Here is a 16,422-nt window from a genome sequence, read left to right as displayed (position 1 = left end):
GGACCTTGTTACCACTGCAAGAGTAATGTTAGTCCAGGAAGGAAGACTTGCCTTGCCATGAAGGATTAGCCATTTGGCAGAAAAATGAAGGTCTTGGAGTAGGAACAAGTGGAGGAAAGCACACGTTTTCCAAAGCAGAGGACCTCTAAACAAACAGATATTTGCTCACGCATCCAATAATGTAATTCCTGTTGATGTTTCATGGGACGATCTGGGGCTGCTGCCTGTGTCAGAGAGATTTTTTTCTTCATCTTCCAGATTGAGAAAGACTTCGTGCTTCAGTCTGTCAACTACAGAACGGCTTTGAGAAATGAAAATTCAGTTCTTTGAGTCTGAATGTAGCTGAAGGATATTTACCGCTAAGTGTAAAATAGGTTTTGTAGCTGTGATTCTCCTGCTGTTGAACAGGAGTGAGACATCTTGCATAATGACAACTGCGTTTTAAAAAAGAAAGAAAGCGCTGTATGAAAACTGTAAAGCAAATGCAAATTAAAAGAGAAACGAGAAGAAAAAAATCTCCCTCTGTTCTTCAGATGGCATTTGGGCAGTATTCTGTGTTTGGAAAAATGCCGAGAGGAGAAAGAATTGTCTGTGTTGATTATTTTCAGTGTTATCAGTAAACGTTTTATCATAATGGCATTTTTTGGTTGAAAATCCACAGGTTGTCCATGGTTACGTACAGGGTGACAAAAGTTCAGAAATGTGACTTGAGTTTTTGTTCCTGTCAGACAAGTGAGTAACAGAGCGATTTCAACTTCTTCTGTGTTGCAGCAAATTTCAGATGAAGGTATTGTAAAAATCTGTAGAGGATGCCATAGACTTCAGTCACTGTGTGTTTCGGGCTGTTGCAACCTTACAGATGCTTCTCTCACAGCACTTGGTCTAAACTGCCCAAGGCTGAAGTGAGTATCTCGTGAGCATGTTGTGTGTATGTATGTCGTGTTGTTACTGGCTTGATCTGTGAGTTTCAGTTCTTTAGATATCAGCTGATATCCATGAGTTTGGTTTAGCTGTGCATTACCTTTATATTGAAAACATTAAGTTAGAGGTATCAGCTGAATGAAAACTAAAAGGCTGTTCCTCAGCACAGCTATGGAACAAATGTAGTCTGTCATATATAGAAGAAAGAAGAATTAATAGATGACAAATACACATGCAGATCCTGTAAGTTCAGTTCTTCTAGCTGAATATTATGAACCACGTGAGAGTAAGATAAAGCCTATTGTTTTTTTTTAGTATCTGTAGTTGTGGCATGTCTTGTAGTGTTTGTGATTTTCTGCAATTATTTATGCTGAAAAACTAAAAAAAAGAAAGGTAAATTATACCTGAATATTTTTTGTGCAGATTTTGTTAAATACACATTGTTGTTATGCTCTGTAGTGTATCATGGCAGTCTTGAACTCTGGTATGGAGTACATTAATGTCTGCAGGCACTGAGGCTTCTGGTGTTTGTGGGATGCATTTCAGGTAACAAAGGATGAGGAGCTGGTTGGAGTTTTTCTTTTCTGGAGCAGGTTCTTCTCCAACCACTTTCTTAGTGCTTTCTGTTGCAAGCATAAGAGTCTAACGTACTTTAAGAGCAGCGAGTTAGACCATGGAGGTAAAGCTGGTTTTGTCTCCATCTTTGCACATTCCTGGTGCCTGATCTTCCATTGGGATGGCAGAAGCCAGTGTGCTGGTGTGCAGAGTTCTTGTTGCTTACAGGGTGACGAAAGAGCTTTTGTTACTTCAGAAAACTTTTCCCTGAGACAGCTGAGGAGTGATGATCGCCCTCATGTTGCCATTCATAATCACAAGAGCTTCTCCTTGGGGCCAAGTAAACTTTTGCCTCACTCAACTGTGTTCCATAAGAAAGCTGTGCTGTTATTAAGACTTTTGCCTTTCTCCAGTTCTCTCAATTCCCAGCTCACATGGGAAATAGAAATCTAAAGCGCTATTAATTGCACAGATCTTTCCAGGAGAAGTACAAGTGTAGCTAGAATTATTTTCCTCTAGAAAATAGTATCTTCTTAACAGGCAGTAGTCACTCCTGTTGGGAATCCTGCCTTTGGTATGAAAGCTGCTGGTCCTCGGCTGAGCCGCGAGGGGGAAGGCAGCCGCCATGAAGAGAGAGAGATCCTGTACTGTGGCTATTAGAATCTTCTCATAAGCTGGATCCAGAGTCTGCCCACTGCTTTATAATTGCCAGTCAGTGTGAAAAATAGGCGTGTGCCTTTGCTATTAAGAGCTTTTGAGTCGCACACAACCTCTATGTCAAATACACTCTCTTTCCCCTGTATTAACATTCTGCTTTACTATTTCCAACTTTTTCAGGATTTTGGAAGCTGCACGATGTTCACAGCTCACAGATGCTGGTTTTACCCTGTTAGCACGGGTAAGGCTCATTTCAGAAAGTTAGAGCTCACCTTGTTTTCATTGCTGCTGAGCAGCTGTGAGTTGATGTTGTCCTGCTGGGAAGGAATATGAGAAAGAGAAAAGTCAATTAGGAGTCCATTGGAGGGGAGGGGACAGGATTTAAATCTATTTTTATTTCTGGACTGCTCTTAGAGCTGCAACTAGATCTGTTTTGCTAATAGATTCCTTCTTGGCTTTTTTTTTTCTGTTTTTTTTTTTTTTTTTTTTTTTAGTATGTTTAAATTGAATTCATTCTGCTTAGCATAAGCCTAACATTGTTACACGTTCCAGCCAAATTTCCCATTTAAAGATGACAAATACCCTTGTCATATTTGCATCCAAAAATATCATCATGTAGTAGATTATTCTGAGCATCCCTTGAAGCTTCAGAATGCTTTCAGCCATATGCTACAAACTGTGAGCGCTTGTGCTGTGATTCATGCTGTGGAAAGGTAAGCATATTGGCTGCACCAAATGCCTGAAGTTACACTTGTATGCTTGTTGGTTTAGGAAAGCTGAGCACAAAAACACGCTGTGTAAATAGGAATAATTTACACTACTGGTATATTGCATGAATGAAAACCTTTCCAGCCACAGTGGTTAAACGTAGTGGTTTTCAATCATTCACCACTGCAGCCAGGGGCTTTCAGTTGTCACTTCAAGCCTTTTTCTGTGAGCTGCAGTTAAACGGTGCCCTCCTGTGCCTGCTGGTAACAATGGCTGGGGGTTGGTCTGAGCACTGCGTGTTCTGCTGTGAGCTCACAAGGTGACATCATTTTCTTGAAACTAGTCACGATCAGATATCATAAGCAATTAGAATCATAGAATTGCTCAGGTTGGGAAAGACCTTAAAGATCATTGAGTCCAACCACAACCCAGCAATACTACCCTAACAACCCTCCGCTCAATGGTGTCCCTGAGCACCACATCCAAATGGTTTTTAAACACATCCAGGGATGGTGACTCAACCACCTCCCTGGGGGGCCTATTGCTGTGCTTAACAACCCTTTCTGTAAAGAAGTGTTTCCTGATATCCAACCTAAACCTCCCCTGTGCTGATGACACAAATGTTGCAGGGCAAGGAGGGCCCAGCATCGTTAAGAGAAAAGGCTGGAAATGTAAAGGTTTTGAGAGGGAGACGTTGTATTGCTTGTGGGGTTTTTGGTTGTTTTTAACATTTGTTCTTTGACGGTGGTCAAATAGTTGCAGGGATTGAGCTCACACTTTCCTCTTGAAGATTATGCTTTCCCACATCATTGTCCTTGCACATTACCTTACACCTGATTTCATCTTAGCTGTTTTTTGTTTATTTTAGAATTGCCACGAGCTGGAGAAGATGGACTTGGAAGAATGTGTTTTGGTGAGATTTCCTTTAAAGAAATATTGAACGCCGAGTGTGGGAATGTAGTACCAATAACAGCATAGAATCACAGAATCTTAGGGGTTGGAAGGGATGTCTGGGGATCACTGAGTCCACCCTGTGCTGAAACAGGTTCCCTACAGGAGGTTACACAGGAAAGCGTCCGGGCGAGTTCTGCGTGTCTCCATAGAAGGAGACTCCACAGCATCAGTGGTCAGCCTATTCCAGAAGCATCAGCACTTGGAATTAAATTTGCTTTGGTGGTTTGGGTTGTTTTTTTGACTGAGGAGGGGTTTTGGGGGGGGTAAGTGCTGTGGTACTGAGAGTAAATAGAAGCAATTATGTGGAAATTCTGTATGAGGAAATACATTGTGAGTAACAGCTGGTTGGGTGTTTGCCAGAGAAGTGTATGGTGGAGGAAAAAAACCAGCTTTAATCTGATAAGGAAAGGGATGTCTTACTTGATTGTTGCCCCCACATGCACACACCTCACCACTGTTGGCAGCTGACTATTGTTTCTTGCTGTTTTTCACTTCTAGATAACTGACAGCACCTTGATACAACTTTCTATACACTGTCCTAAACTACAAGCATTGGTAAGTGTAACATTCTGTTCGTGAGCTTCAACACCTGATACGCAACTCTTCCAGCATCCCTGTGGATCTGTGACATAAAGAACAGAATGTCCACTGTGTAGCTACAAAAATCCCCTTGAGTAGTACGGTACTGTCCAAAAAAAGGAAGTTCCCCCTAAGTACTCTGTAAGAAGTAATTAATTATTAGTTAATTATAATTAATCACTGGATTGCCCTTAAAGCAGGGGCACCCCTGTTTAGGGCCAGTTGTCTGTTAAGCGTAGATTTTTTACATGCTACTTGCAGTGTACCTGTGAGAACCTGTATCTTTCTAATCTGCTCTTAGATGGGATTAGAGGAAGGCTTGCTGCTTCATTAAGTGAATTGTCTTATGATTGGCTTTTCCAGCTCAGTGTTACTAAGGCAGCAAGGTGGCAAGGGATGGCTTTTAGAGAGCCTGATTCGGTATTTGTTGCTGATGGTTTTTATTTTCACTTGCTAATTGTCCCACCTCATTTCTATTCCATAGTTCGTAACATTAAGCCAAACCAGAGTTGTCAGGGGATGTGCAGTCACTTACATGGTCTGTGCCTCTGTGATGGATATGTTTTTGTGGTGTCGTCCCAGCAATCACCGGTACTTGCAAGAGATCTTTTGCACCAGTTCTGCCAGTGCTTCACCAGAGAGATCACAGAAATTAATAACTTTAAAGTATTTTTCTTAACCTGCTGCTGTTTGCTAGCACAGATGAGCGCCTTTGTCTGTTAGCCCACAGATGGGGACACATGGCACAAAAAATAAAAGGCCATATCTCCTTATTCTATAGATTTCAAGCAAAAGTCTTTGGAAATAACATATTTCTAACACTCATTAACAAGTATGTGAAGTCAGACAGTTTTGCATATTTGTTTTAGAGTGTCCTCTGAACTCAGCTGTACATCTTGTATTGTTCCTTCAGCACCAAGTACGGTGTCTCAGGAAGGCTGAAAGTTATAAGCTGCTTACTTCCTGGGATGGAAAACTTAATTAGCTGTCAGGCTGCTGCTGTGCCAACAGCTCCTGTCCTTCCTCGAAACAGCGGGGCTGTTAGAAATGTTCTTTAACCCTGCAGCTGCTGACTGTTTCCAGACTGTGAGCCAGTTCAGATGCTGGAAGTTTCCTACGTGGAAGTGGATACAGGAGAGAACTTAAGTAGTCAGTGAGTTAATAAACTCACAGAATGTAAACGTAAGATAAAATGCTTTTAGACAGGGACAAACTTCTTATTTCTGTCACCTTCTGGAGATGGCACACAGCAGTTGTGGCGTTGCTCAGTCACTGCTGGCTGCTGCTCACTCTTGGTGAGTGAGTAAAATGGAATCAGCCAGAGGTGAGGGAAAGAGGACAGCTGCAGAGAGCCATCTCTCATCTGCCTTTCTGGCTGCTGGCTCACCTTTCTCCTTTGCAGGATATATAAACTCAGTCCTAGTGGCATATATGAAAACTGAATCTATTACAGTAGCTGTGAAAGTCACTCCTCGTGTGTTCTTGATCATCCTTTAAAGTCTCCTGCTTCTGGCACCCTGGATGTGCTGTTTGGACCTTTTGATGACCGAGGTATGCAACAATAGGTTGCCTCACTCAACAGGAGCATCATTAAGGAGTTAGCTCTTAAGCTCTACTACTCAATTGGAAGCAAGGTTAAAAATTAAGTACGGCCCTTCTTCTTCTGTTAACTAAACTGATTCTTTTCTTCTGGTTCTGGGTTTAAACTTTATATTCTTTGCAGGTTTAACCAGTGGAGTGAAAGATGCTGAAGATGACTGCTGGTGGCTGGAGGACTGACTCATTGAGAACTGTGCTGATATTCTTTACTTCTCTTGTTTCAGAGCTTATCTCACTGTGAACTCATCACTGACGATGGGATTCTTCATCTGAGCAACAGCACGTGTGGTCACGAGCGGCTGCAGGTACTGGAGCTCGATAACTGCCTGCTCATCACTGATGTGACCCTGGAACACCTGGAGAACTGCCACAACCTGGAGAGAATTGAGCTGTACGACTGCCAGCAAGTCACACGGGCTGGAATCAAAAGAATCCGAGTAGGTGCTGTGTGGGCCTGTTCTGGAGGGGGCACCCACGCCACTGATGCTTCTTGTGATTGTGGGAATAGCCCTGTAGGTATCCCAGGAAAGGGAGGGCAGGAAACAAAATCTGAGCTCATTCTTTTAGGTTCCCATCTGCGTTCCCACAGAACGTAGCTTTTCAATGTGAGCAGCTTATAATTCTAGGTGCTTTTGCTATTGGAACTGTGTTTCTTTCTATATCTGTACAGTACGTACACATAGTATATTTAGGCAGCTGGAATGCAGGAATTACGTGTCAGGAGAAGAGGTTGGGGAATTTGATGATGCTTTTTGGCTAGCCAGCCTTAACGAGAGCTCATTTTTGGTCCTGTTACGCTTACTTCTCTCCCATTAAAATGTAGACTTCTCATCCACAGGCTCATCGACCCCACGTGAAAGTGCATGCTTACTTTGCTCCAGTAACTCCCCCTCCTTCGGTCGGAGGGAGCGGACAGCGCCTCTGCAGATGCTGTATTATTCTTTGACACGAAGTGCGACCACACGGCGTTTTTTGTTTGGTTTTCTTTTTGTTGCTGAAGAAAAGAACCGGACTGCAAGTAAGTCAGTGGAAGGAGTTGGTTTCCTGACTGTTATAATGGTGATGTTTGGTCATATCCAGTTTTGTGACAAGAAGAGCAGTTGTTTGTTTTTTTCCAGGTAAAAAGTCTTACTGTAATGTTCCGATGTGGATTAAGTCGGTGGTGCTTTGGTTTGTGCTAGTGACTCCTTCCTTCTGTTGGCATGAGAACTGAAGCGCTGTGTACGACGCGGGGGCGTTTCAGCATTACGGTATTTGGTGAACATTCACTAACGTGGAAGTTAGTTTGTATCTGTAAGCACTGTTCAGCATGAGCTCCAATGTAAGGTGGGGCTCAGGTCAGTCACGGGATGAAACTGAACCTGCTGTTCTGTAATATACGTGGCAGATTAAATATCAGGTTTAAGGACAAATCAGCTTTAGCAAACGTTGACCAAAAATGCAAGGTATTCATGTGCTCTTCCAGCAAAATAGCTTATACTTCTTCATGATCCTGCACTGCATTTAATGACATTAACAGGACATAATAGGTAATTTCAAAAGGTAAAAGATTGTACCTCATGATAACTGTACAAATACTTGTCAAATTTTTGAACTTGGTTCAGCTGAACTACAAGTTAGGATAAAGCTTGCCCGTCACTGAAGCACGTTTTATGCCCGATGCCATCAGCTGTTAAAAGGGGTTGGAAAGCCACTGAAATGGGCTGCCACAACCATCCGTGGTGCTTACTGTACTGCCATTACTGTGTCCTCAGTCACCTCATGTTTGTAATGGAAGGATGGAGCAGCTCTAGGAAGAGCGATGCACTGCTCGTGCTTTCCTAAGGTGAGGAAGCTACGTCAAGTTAAGCTGCAGGAACTGTGATGGAGTGGGGACTTCAGATCAAGCTGTTTGTCCCATGTAGGGATGCAGATGGGCAGATAGATCGATGGGCAGGAATTGAACCAAACTAGTGGTTTGCAAAGGCAGAAAGGCAAACTCTTCACATTTGGGTTATTGAAGAAGCTGTCAACTTTGGAATAATAACAAAAATTAAAATAATCCAAGTAAGTACGTAAGTATTTATTAACTTTTGAGGCCATGCTTTCCTCCTTAGTTTTCCAGTGCTAGAGGATTAGGTAGGTGAACTTTTTTTTTATATAAGGCAACCTAATTATCTGAGATAAATAAGCTACTCAACAGCTCAGAAAGCTTTCCTGCCTAAGATTGATTGTGTGTGTTTATGTTTTAAGAGTTTGGAGCCTGTGAGTTTACTGAAACCTAACAGAAATACCGGCTTCATTAAAAAAGCCATCTGAGAAGCTCCTACTGGAGCCCTCTGGCATCTTCTCATAAATTCAGAACTACTTTTTACAAGTGATGTGAACATTAAGACCTCTGCGGACACCAACAACTGTGTTCCTTTCCCTGCTTCACCCATTCAGGGGTGGTGGGGATGGTAAATAAAGAGATCTCAACTTTAAGGATAAATACCATGATTACAGTACAAGTTTTTCTTTTCTACTGCAGAAGGAGGCCCATCAATCGGGGCTCATTTTGCTCGGTAGTAGACAATCAGTCTTAGATTCCCAGTAAGGCACTGCTGTAATGGAGAGTGAGTTTCAAGCAGATTTTATTCTCCACCGTACCAGGGAAGCCATTGGTACCCCTTCATCCAAATGTGTTGCCTCCTTTTATTGGCTCATTTTTTTTTTTTAAGAACATAATGAACCTTGTAAGTATGTCCATTGCATTAAAGATGTACAAAAACAAATGGAACTTCCTCCGGTATGGGGCACTTCAATAAATAAACAATCAGCTGATGTCAAATACAGATTTCCTTGGGAGTTTTTTCCAACTTGAATTTTCCTTTAGAAACAGGAGTGACTGCGGAGCTGCTCCGCCTCCGTTATGAACCTTTACCAACCACTCCGTGAGGGGAAGCGGTGCAGGCTCCAGGTCGTTACAGAAGTATCTCTAATAACTCTTCAAAAGCAGAAGGACAAATAAAAAGAAAAGCACATTTACAAAATTATTGAAAAACATTTATTATACTTAAATTGAAATGTGTACATCTTATTTTAAAAAACAAAAGCAATTTGCTGGTGCCATAATTTAATTCCAATTTCAAGTGAGCTGGACAAACTACTGTACAACTTCCACTATTCTTTAAAATTAGATGATAGTGGGATAACTTTCCAATCAATCTGTCATAAAACACTCGGATTTCAAGGTGGTTTGAGCTGAAAAGACCATCGGCGGTTCAAGAAAATACCAGGACCAAACGATACCCCTTAAGGTGAACAACTTATAGGCAGAAAAGGAGAGAAAATTTCAGTGCAGAAAGAATAGGAAAAAAAAACTCCAAATCTCTAGCTTTGATGAATTGTAATTTTCAAAATGCTACAGTTTTTAAAAGCTTTCCTGCTAAGCGCTTGAGCCAGGGATGAGAGGGGACAAAAAAAACAAAGTTGCTTTTTTTACATGCTGTAGTAGTTGTTTACAATGAACACTGCAGCATAAAAAGCAAAGTATTGCCAAGCTTTAAGCCAGAGCACAAGGTGGAAACTTCCAAAGGCACAAAATGACAGGTAAGAAACCGTCATTCAATACCTTCTGTAGTATTCCCTTCTGAGTACCTAAAGAGCTGGAGCAACGTTAAGGGAGGAAATGCTGTGCCACATCTTTACAAGAAATAGCCAAAATGCTGAAAAAGCGCAATGCCTGCTTCAGAGTGAAGGGAGGGAGGGGTCAGATGGAGGAGGCACTGTACCAGCTTTACAGTATGGATCTGAGGGCAAAGAGAAGTCAACAGAAAAGGTACTATGCTCGTCTGTAACAGTGGCTCCAGCGAGGTTTTACCTGCTAAGGAGGCTCCCAGGGCATGTGTTTAGTGTTCCTTAAGCCAGCTGCTCGGTGGTGCTGAAAGCGACAGCAGCCCCCGGTGCCTGCGGGTTCACCTCTCTCTGAGTGTAACTGCACTAAGTCAGAAGGCGCCACCTCACTGCCACTGTGTTTCAACCCCACACTTTACAAGCCAAGAGTTAAACTGCAGCGGTGCTCTGCAGGGAACCTAGGAAACTAAAAATAAAGGATGCATAGGCAATTCATTTCCATTAAGTAAGTTTGTTAAAGCAAAACACAATTACTCGGTACCCCATAGGATTTGTATTAATCCCTCCAGTAAGGTACTATTAATAATGCAGTTTGCTGCATGCATATATTGCATCTGTCTAGGACTTCTTCAAAGCCCTATTCTGGCATTTACACTTCTTACATACACTCTTATACACAATTTACACGGAAGCTGTTGTGACAGCTTTACTCTCCGAGACCCGACAACCTGATCACGATCGGCTTAACTACTCATCTCCACACAGATTAATATGTGCTCTGCTAACATCAAAAAATAAAACCAGCGTAAGGTACAAGCAAGTCCAAGACAAACTGGCACAGAAAGGTAAATGCCCTCAAATAAGTTTACATTCATCTCCAACTGGATACAGGTAGTAGAGAAGCAACAGCGTTTCACCTCTAGAAACTGTATCTACTGGCCATAATTTGCCTTATTTCAGTGAAGGGCAAGCACCTGTGCTTTGTCTTCCATGCCTGTACGTAAGCTGTCATGGCATTATACCTCTCATGAGGACACTTAGCTATGGCAGTGACTTAGAAAGTTCACCTATCAAACAGCTCATTAGAAAGGTCATTTTGTGTTTTCAATATGAAACATCTTATACGGTGAAGCTAGATCCTAAGTTTTTGGATGATCTTCATATTAGGCAGGATTTCGTTCAGCGTTGGAACATCAGTCTAGCAGTTGTGTGGCGTCACTTCAGAATTATATGGAAGCCTTCACCATTTTCAGCTGAAAGAGAAAGCAGTGTCAGTCTGGCATAAGCAGAACCACACCTGTCCAGCAATGCATCAAAACACTGAGGAACAGGCCCAGGTTTCACATGCAGAAGTGGCTCATTACTGCTCTGAGACTGCTTTAAGCAAGCCCTGGTTGTGCAATAAACATCCATGTTCTCAACTATCATTACAAGATACCATACCTTTTATCGTGGTGAATAAGAAACAGCTTTCATCCTGAAAGTTTTGAACCATCTAAAAAACAACAAAAGAACATTTTTGAAACCCTCCTCTGTATGTCCAGAGCAGGTAATTAATTACATCAGGTACTAAAAACAGCCTTTTCCATTACCTGATCACTAACAAGAATGTGGATGCCAGTGGGACCCTGTCTGTAAACCTGGTTGATCTGATGCAAAGGAATATTAAATGCCAAAGCAAGCTTGCGCGTGACTTCTGAGGCTGCCATTTCTTCTAAGTAGATTGCATGATAAACTGCCAGGAAAGGAAAAAAGAACACAAATAAGCACAACACTGACTGGAAAAGGAAAACTGGATGAGAAAACCTGCCTTTGTTTATACAGCCGGCTCTTGGAGGGTTAGAAGCTGCAGATACCTTTCCTCTGCTCTCCCTGGACTCACTAAACAGCACAAGCTGCTTTCTTTCAAGGTAACGGCAGGAGCACAGCTCTGTGCACAGGGAGAGGCCTCTGCTTGCTCTGATACTGAAGCAAAGTACCACATTCTTCCTGTGTCCTGCACAAAACGCAAGCAGCGCAGGCTTTAATGGCCCTTTGGAGTCACCTGAGGGTGACTCTGGAAGTAGTTTTGGAGTGTCTTAAAAGACAACAATACTTCTGAGTTGCACTATGACATTGCTGCTTGAAACAGTGGGCTGCCATCTTTTTGATAAAGAAAGACCTTTTTCATTTGAATAAGTTTTCTTATCGACAGATTGGAGCTGAGAAGCAGGGATGAAATACAACATGGTAAACAGTCAGACAAAGTAGCTACTCGATGGTATGATGTTGTATTGAGAGTCTTCTATTTGAATAGTGCCAGCAGCCTTTAGCAGCTCTATGCTTGGACATGTTTCTTTCCCAGACCACAGGCTGAGGATATCCAGAGCAAAGCACGTATCTGACAGGCGGGGCTCTATTTACAGATCCTCCTCCACCCCAGTTCAAAACACAGAAACACATATCTGTTCCACCTGAGAACAAACACAGCTACCAATACAGCAGCAACCCATACAGACATGAAGGATTCTGGTGGGTTGGGTGTGGGCAGGGATGTCTCTTCAATATGAAAATGGTAATTTCAAGTAGCTCCACTCAAAGATTGATGAGAACTTTAATTAAACATAAGTTCCCATCTGTGTTGAAACAAGAACTGTCTCCTAGGAAAACAATATTAAAGCCATAAGAGAGTAACACAGTGGGGCCGTCTCTCCCTGTCCAAGCTGCACAGAAAATGACAGTAAAACATAACTAAAGATGGCTGTGAATTTAAGGCTTTAAATTTGCAGCTAGCTTTCTACACGCATCTAATCAGCATATCTTGCGTTTCTCAGACACAAAAGCAGTATGTTAAGGGACCCCCCGCTCCATACCGTATATTGCACCATTGCTGCTATCACCGTTGCCTGCATCTTGTCTTTCCAGTTGTATGCTCCTTACTGGCTCCTGACAGACATAGATTGTTAAACGGGGCCTCACAGACCTGCAAGGCAAACAGACCACGGTTACAGAAATGCCTCCCTGCCCTGGTAGAAGTCGTTTGCCACAAGTATTATTTGTAATTTGTTAATGCCAGCAGTATGCTTGAAATGCTCCTATAAAGGCTCACAGTATTGAGTGCCCATTTCAGTCAGAATCATGATGGCTCAGTAAAGATGCTGTTCGTAACATCCAAAAGGCTCAGGCTGTTCTTAACTCGCCTACAAGTGCTGCTCTGTGCTGTGGCAACAAATTCACACGTACAGGAAGCCAGCAGTGTGCAGCCTCACCTACACCAGCCCTACAGCTCTGAGCCCACTGCTACCCACAGCTCAGCAGGGCTTCTCCAAGGGCACCACAGGAACCTCTATCTGACTGCTGCCAGCCCTGGGGCAGCGCTCAGCGCCCATCCAGCTGCTGAATTCTCACTCCCTGCATCTCCATGTTCTAGGAAGCAACAGAACAAAGTCTCTGTGTTTTACCTGGATTTCAGTGCATTATAGAGCCGAATTCCATCGGCTGGACCACAGATTTGTACCAGATCTTCTCTTGTCAGCTTTAATAAATCAGCACCTGGAGAAACACATGAAGATTCTGCTAAGTTTATTCTTGCATATTTATGATTTTTTAGAAGAAACTGTGTTGGTTTAAACCAAGAATAACAAAGCCCGCTTGCTCCTAGGCACTGGCCAGCACTACAAAGCAATGAGCAGCTTTCTACGGGTTCACAATGACTGAGATAAAAGCCAGCAAGAATAATCTGCCATCACTGCCCATAAGTACTGCCATAAAAACACAGCTGAAGTAGCACAAGAAAAGCTACACTACATCTTTTGCTTCAGAGGAAACCTGTTAGACAGTATTAGGCTGCTGTGAACATATGAAGACTACCAGGGAAAAAAAAGAACTGATTTAAAACTTTTCCAAGGATCTTTGCCTAAATAAACTGAGCACTGAAAAAGCAAATCACACATAAACAAGCTCTGATAAATATCAGTGCCGCAATAACACAAAGGTAAATGAAAGGGAAGTTATTGATACCTGAGAAATTTGAGAAGAGTCTTGTATAGGTAGAGAACCTATGCTTGAGCAACCACTGCTGCGTCTCCTGGATTGTGGCTGAAGGATGAAGCTGCTGTAAGAAACCAGGCTGGACATCAACATTTGTATGTAGAAACCAGAACTAAAAAAAACAGCAACAAAAAAAGGCAGCACACCCCCAAAATATTGAAGCCTCCCTCAGTTAAATGCTTTCTCTCAATTGGTATTAATGCCAAGACACAAATAAAGCAAAGATACGTCTTTATGCAAATGCAGCCACAGTCAGTACCAGGAAGCCAACACTCACGTCTCCAGACCCTTGAGAGGTTCCATCTCCTTGATGATTTGGGGAGGAAGAATTGCTACAGGAGAGGGGGAAAAAAAAAGGTATTAAGACAGATTAAACACGGCATAGGCTGAAACTCAATAAACATATCTGAGAGAAAGATCATCACACCCTGATACAGCATCATCCAGTTCCTAACCTCTGTATTCCTCAACACCTGGAGGAGCAGCTTTACCAGCAGTCATGAGATGTTTGTCTGTCTTAAAGGCTGACTGCAGAAGAGCAGTAAAATATGAAGCTAACAAAAGTATACAGATTATACCAGTGTGAATTATTCCTTGATCACCCAAGATTAATTGCAATAACCTAATTAATGTCTCAATGGGACATGTTTTTACTAAGGCAATGAAGACCTTTTATGTCTCACAAATTATGTGAGCTGCGTGAGGGGAAGAGAGAGTGTTGTTAATGAAAGAAGAAGCTATATCAGACTCTCAAATAAATCCATAGGTCAAAGCAAAACACTCTCATTCCCTGATGAAATCAGATAGCAGCAGAAAGGTTCTAGATTTACTTAGAAGGCACTTCTGAATATACCTGATATATGCATGCAATCGTTAGTGAAGCAACAGAAAAGGAAGTTACCTGTCTGGGACACTGTAGGTATTGTGTTGAGCAGAGGTGAAAGTTGGAGCAGGAGTAGGACTATTGTTAACAAATGTTGTTGGAGTATCAGGCCACGGTGAGCACTGAAGGTAAAGAATTCAAACTCAGTTTCTCTTAACAGTTCATTTTTTACTTTCATGCATAATTCTTCTACTTAGATCCAAGATGGGCTTTTTTCCCCACACTGAATTCTGACCTGCAGTTCCAAATACATACTCCTTCCATCCCATACATGACATGCAGATACTCCCAGTGCTTCCCTGTTCTCTCTGGAAGAATGCTACTCACACCTTCACAGTTAACACAATGAAGGCCAGAGTGGTGGAACTAATAGAGAACCTGTACAGACTGCTCTGTTTAAAACCAACCACCCCCAACCTCTCTGCTCAGAGAACTTCCTTCATCCTTGAATGAACAGGCCGCTTAACTGCAGGTATAAAGCAGGTGTTCAGCAGCAGTAAGGAAGAATGAGAAGCTCAACTTCACACTGCTGGTCAATCTAATATGGCAGCAATTAAATACAACCCGAGTTCTGTTAAACAAAAATTGTTATTAATTTATTGTAGGACTAAAAATTGTGCTGTATGTGCTGCCTTTCCTAAGCTGCTTGGGTAGGCTGGAATTGTTACGCACAAATTCATGCGATCACAAGTGTTCAATAAGACAACTATCCAGCTTAGTCCAAGTCTTTTCTGGCTTATTTTGTAAACTATCATGATAAAAGCCTTTCAAAATTATACTGCAAATTCATCGCTTGAAATACAAATGATAACCAAACAGATCTGGTATGTTACAAGGCAGCGTTAGAACAACCAAGCTGCCCTAGATAAAGTAAGCTCAGACCGCACCTGTTAGAACAACCAACATTTCTGATACACACATCATGCACCAGTAAAGGAATCCCAGAGTTTTATGAGAGCTTTGCATGGGGAGGGCAGCCACACAAAGACCTTCAGGCATCAGCCACCTTTCCTCCCATGCTGCATATTGCCTGCTGCTGTTCCTACCGAAGCTACTTTTAAAGCTCACCTCAAAGAACCATGTGCCCTAAAGGCGTAATTTTAAACAAAAGCTCAACACCGTAACACAAGCTGTTTTTCTAGAGTATTTTTGAAGCTGACTACATTTTCCTTAATTGTCTGAGGTTCTCTAACTAAAGTTTAATGTAAAATGTTCATCTGAATGCACAGATGGAACCTGTACATCCCCAGCCACTACTCCACTTAGATTCAGTTCCACAAGCATTTCCGTTCAGGGGCAGAAGAATGCACTGGTGTCAGAGCACAGGCTTTGAACCAAGGCACGTCCTGCTGCTCATGTTTCTTTCAAACTCAGCTGTAGTTCTCACAACAAAGCTCTGAGTTTAAAGAGAGAAAGAAGCAGATTCGAGATGAAAAGGACCAAAAGCAAGGAGCCTTTCTTCTCAGGGAAACATACTTCAGTCCTATTCAAAACCAACCACCAACAACAGCAGCAGCACTATGTAACACTGATCCTGCAATGTGGCTGTTGGCTCAGCTCTACTTCCTTCTGTCACAGGTTGTGTATGGCAGGGATGAGCATTTGGACACTGAGATACCTAATATTAAATAGTCCAAGGTAGAAAAAAGCCCAGCATGAAAACTAGAAATGGCTTTGGCACTCATTCTTCCAGTGTCTACTTGCAATTAGTCTGCTCTGGTTGAGCTCTGAAAACACACAATTGTCCCACACTGCAGAAACCTATCAGGTCAGAAAAAAGGTTTAGACAAAATTCTGGGCATCAAGTCCATGAAGACTCAGCAGGCTGGAGCCTTTCTAACATCCCACGTGGCAACTCTGGACCCTGGGGGGCTATACAAGGGGGGTGGATCACAGATGGCAGCCGGACCTGCCCGCTGCTGCAGGCTCTCCCCAGAGAGCAG

General features: G+C 42.4%; 2 protein-coding genes across 15 annotated transcripts in view; one reads left to right on the top strand and one right to left on the bottom strand.

The window, feature by feature from the left end:
- Positions 1-8,782, top strand: part of FBXL2 (F-box and leucine rich repeat protein 2) — a 70,149-nt gene extending 61,367 nt beyond the window's left edge. For 2 of the 5 annotated variants that reach the window (XM_085540478.1, XM_015854169.3), the window contains 6 exons: positions 772-902; positions 2,314-2,374; positions 3,710-3,754; positions 4,294-4,350; positions 6,198-6,410; positions 6,812-8,782. In XM_085540478.1, the coding sequence (XP_085396604.1) occupies positions 772-902; positions 2,314-2,374; positions 3,710-3,754; positions 4,294-4,350; positions 6,198-6,410; positions 6,812-6,919 (615 nt within the window). In that variant the 3' untranslated portion in view covers positions 6,920-8,782. Of the gene's footprint in view, positions 1-661; positions 733-771; positions 903-2,313; positions 2,375-3,709; positions 3,755-4,293; positions 4,351-6,197; positions 6,415-6,811 lie in introns of all 5 variants that reach the window. The other 3 variants (XM_085540477.1, XM_032442427.2, XR_014943615.1) reach the window with 2 other exon arrangements.
- A 193-nt stretch (positions 8,783-8,975) lies between these two features.
- Positions 8,976-16,422, bottom strand: part of UBP1 (upstream binding protein 1) — a 34,829-nt gene continuing 27,382 nt past the window's right edge. For 4 of the 10 annotated variants that reach the window (XM_015854162.3, XM_015854166.3, XM_032442426.2 and 1 more), the window contains 8 exons: positions 14,498-14,601; positions 13,856-13,928; positions 13,567-13,660; positions 13,008-13,098; positions 12,420-12,529; positions 11,160-11,302; positions 11,011-11,062; positions 8,976-10,820 (listed from right to left, as the gene is read on the bottom strand). In XM_015854162.3, the coding sequence (XP_015709648.3) occupies positions 10,783-10,820; positions 11,011-11,062; positions 11,160-11,302; positions 12,420-12,529; positions 13,008-13,098; positions 13,567-13,660; positions 13,856-13,928; positions 14,498-14,601 (705 nt within the window). In that variant the 3' untranslated portion in view covers positions 8,976-10,782. The remainder of the gene's footprint in view (positions 10,821-11,010; positions 11,063-11,159; positions 11,303-12,419; positions 12,530-13,007; positions 13,099-13,566; positions 13,661-13,855; positions 13,929-14,497; positions 14,602-16,422) is intronic. The other 6 variants (XM_085540469.1, XM_085540472.1, XM_085540470.1 and 3 more) reach the window with 4 other exon arrangements.

Source organism: Coturnix japonica, chromosome 2, assembly GCF_054131305.1.
Source record: "Coturnix japonica strain WE chromosome 2, WE-NBRP24, whole genome shotgun sequence".
Classification (NCBI taxonomy): Eukaryota; Metazoa; Chordata; class Aves; order Galliformes; family Phasianidae; genus Coturnix; species Coturnix japonica.
This window is presented reverse-complemented; position numbering and strand designations above follow the sequence as displayed.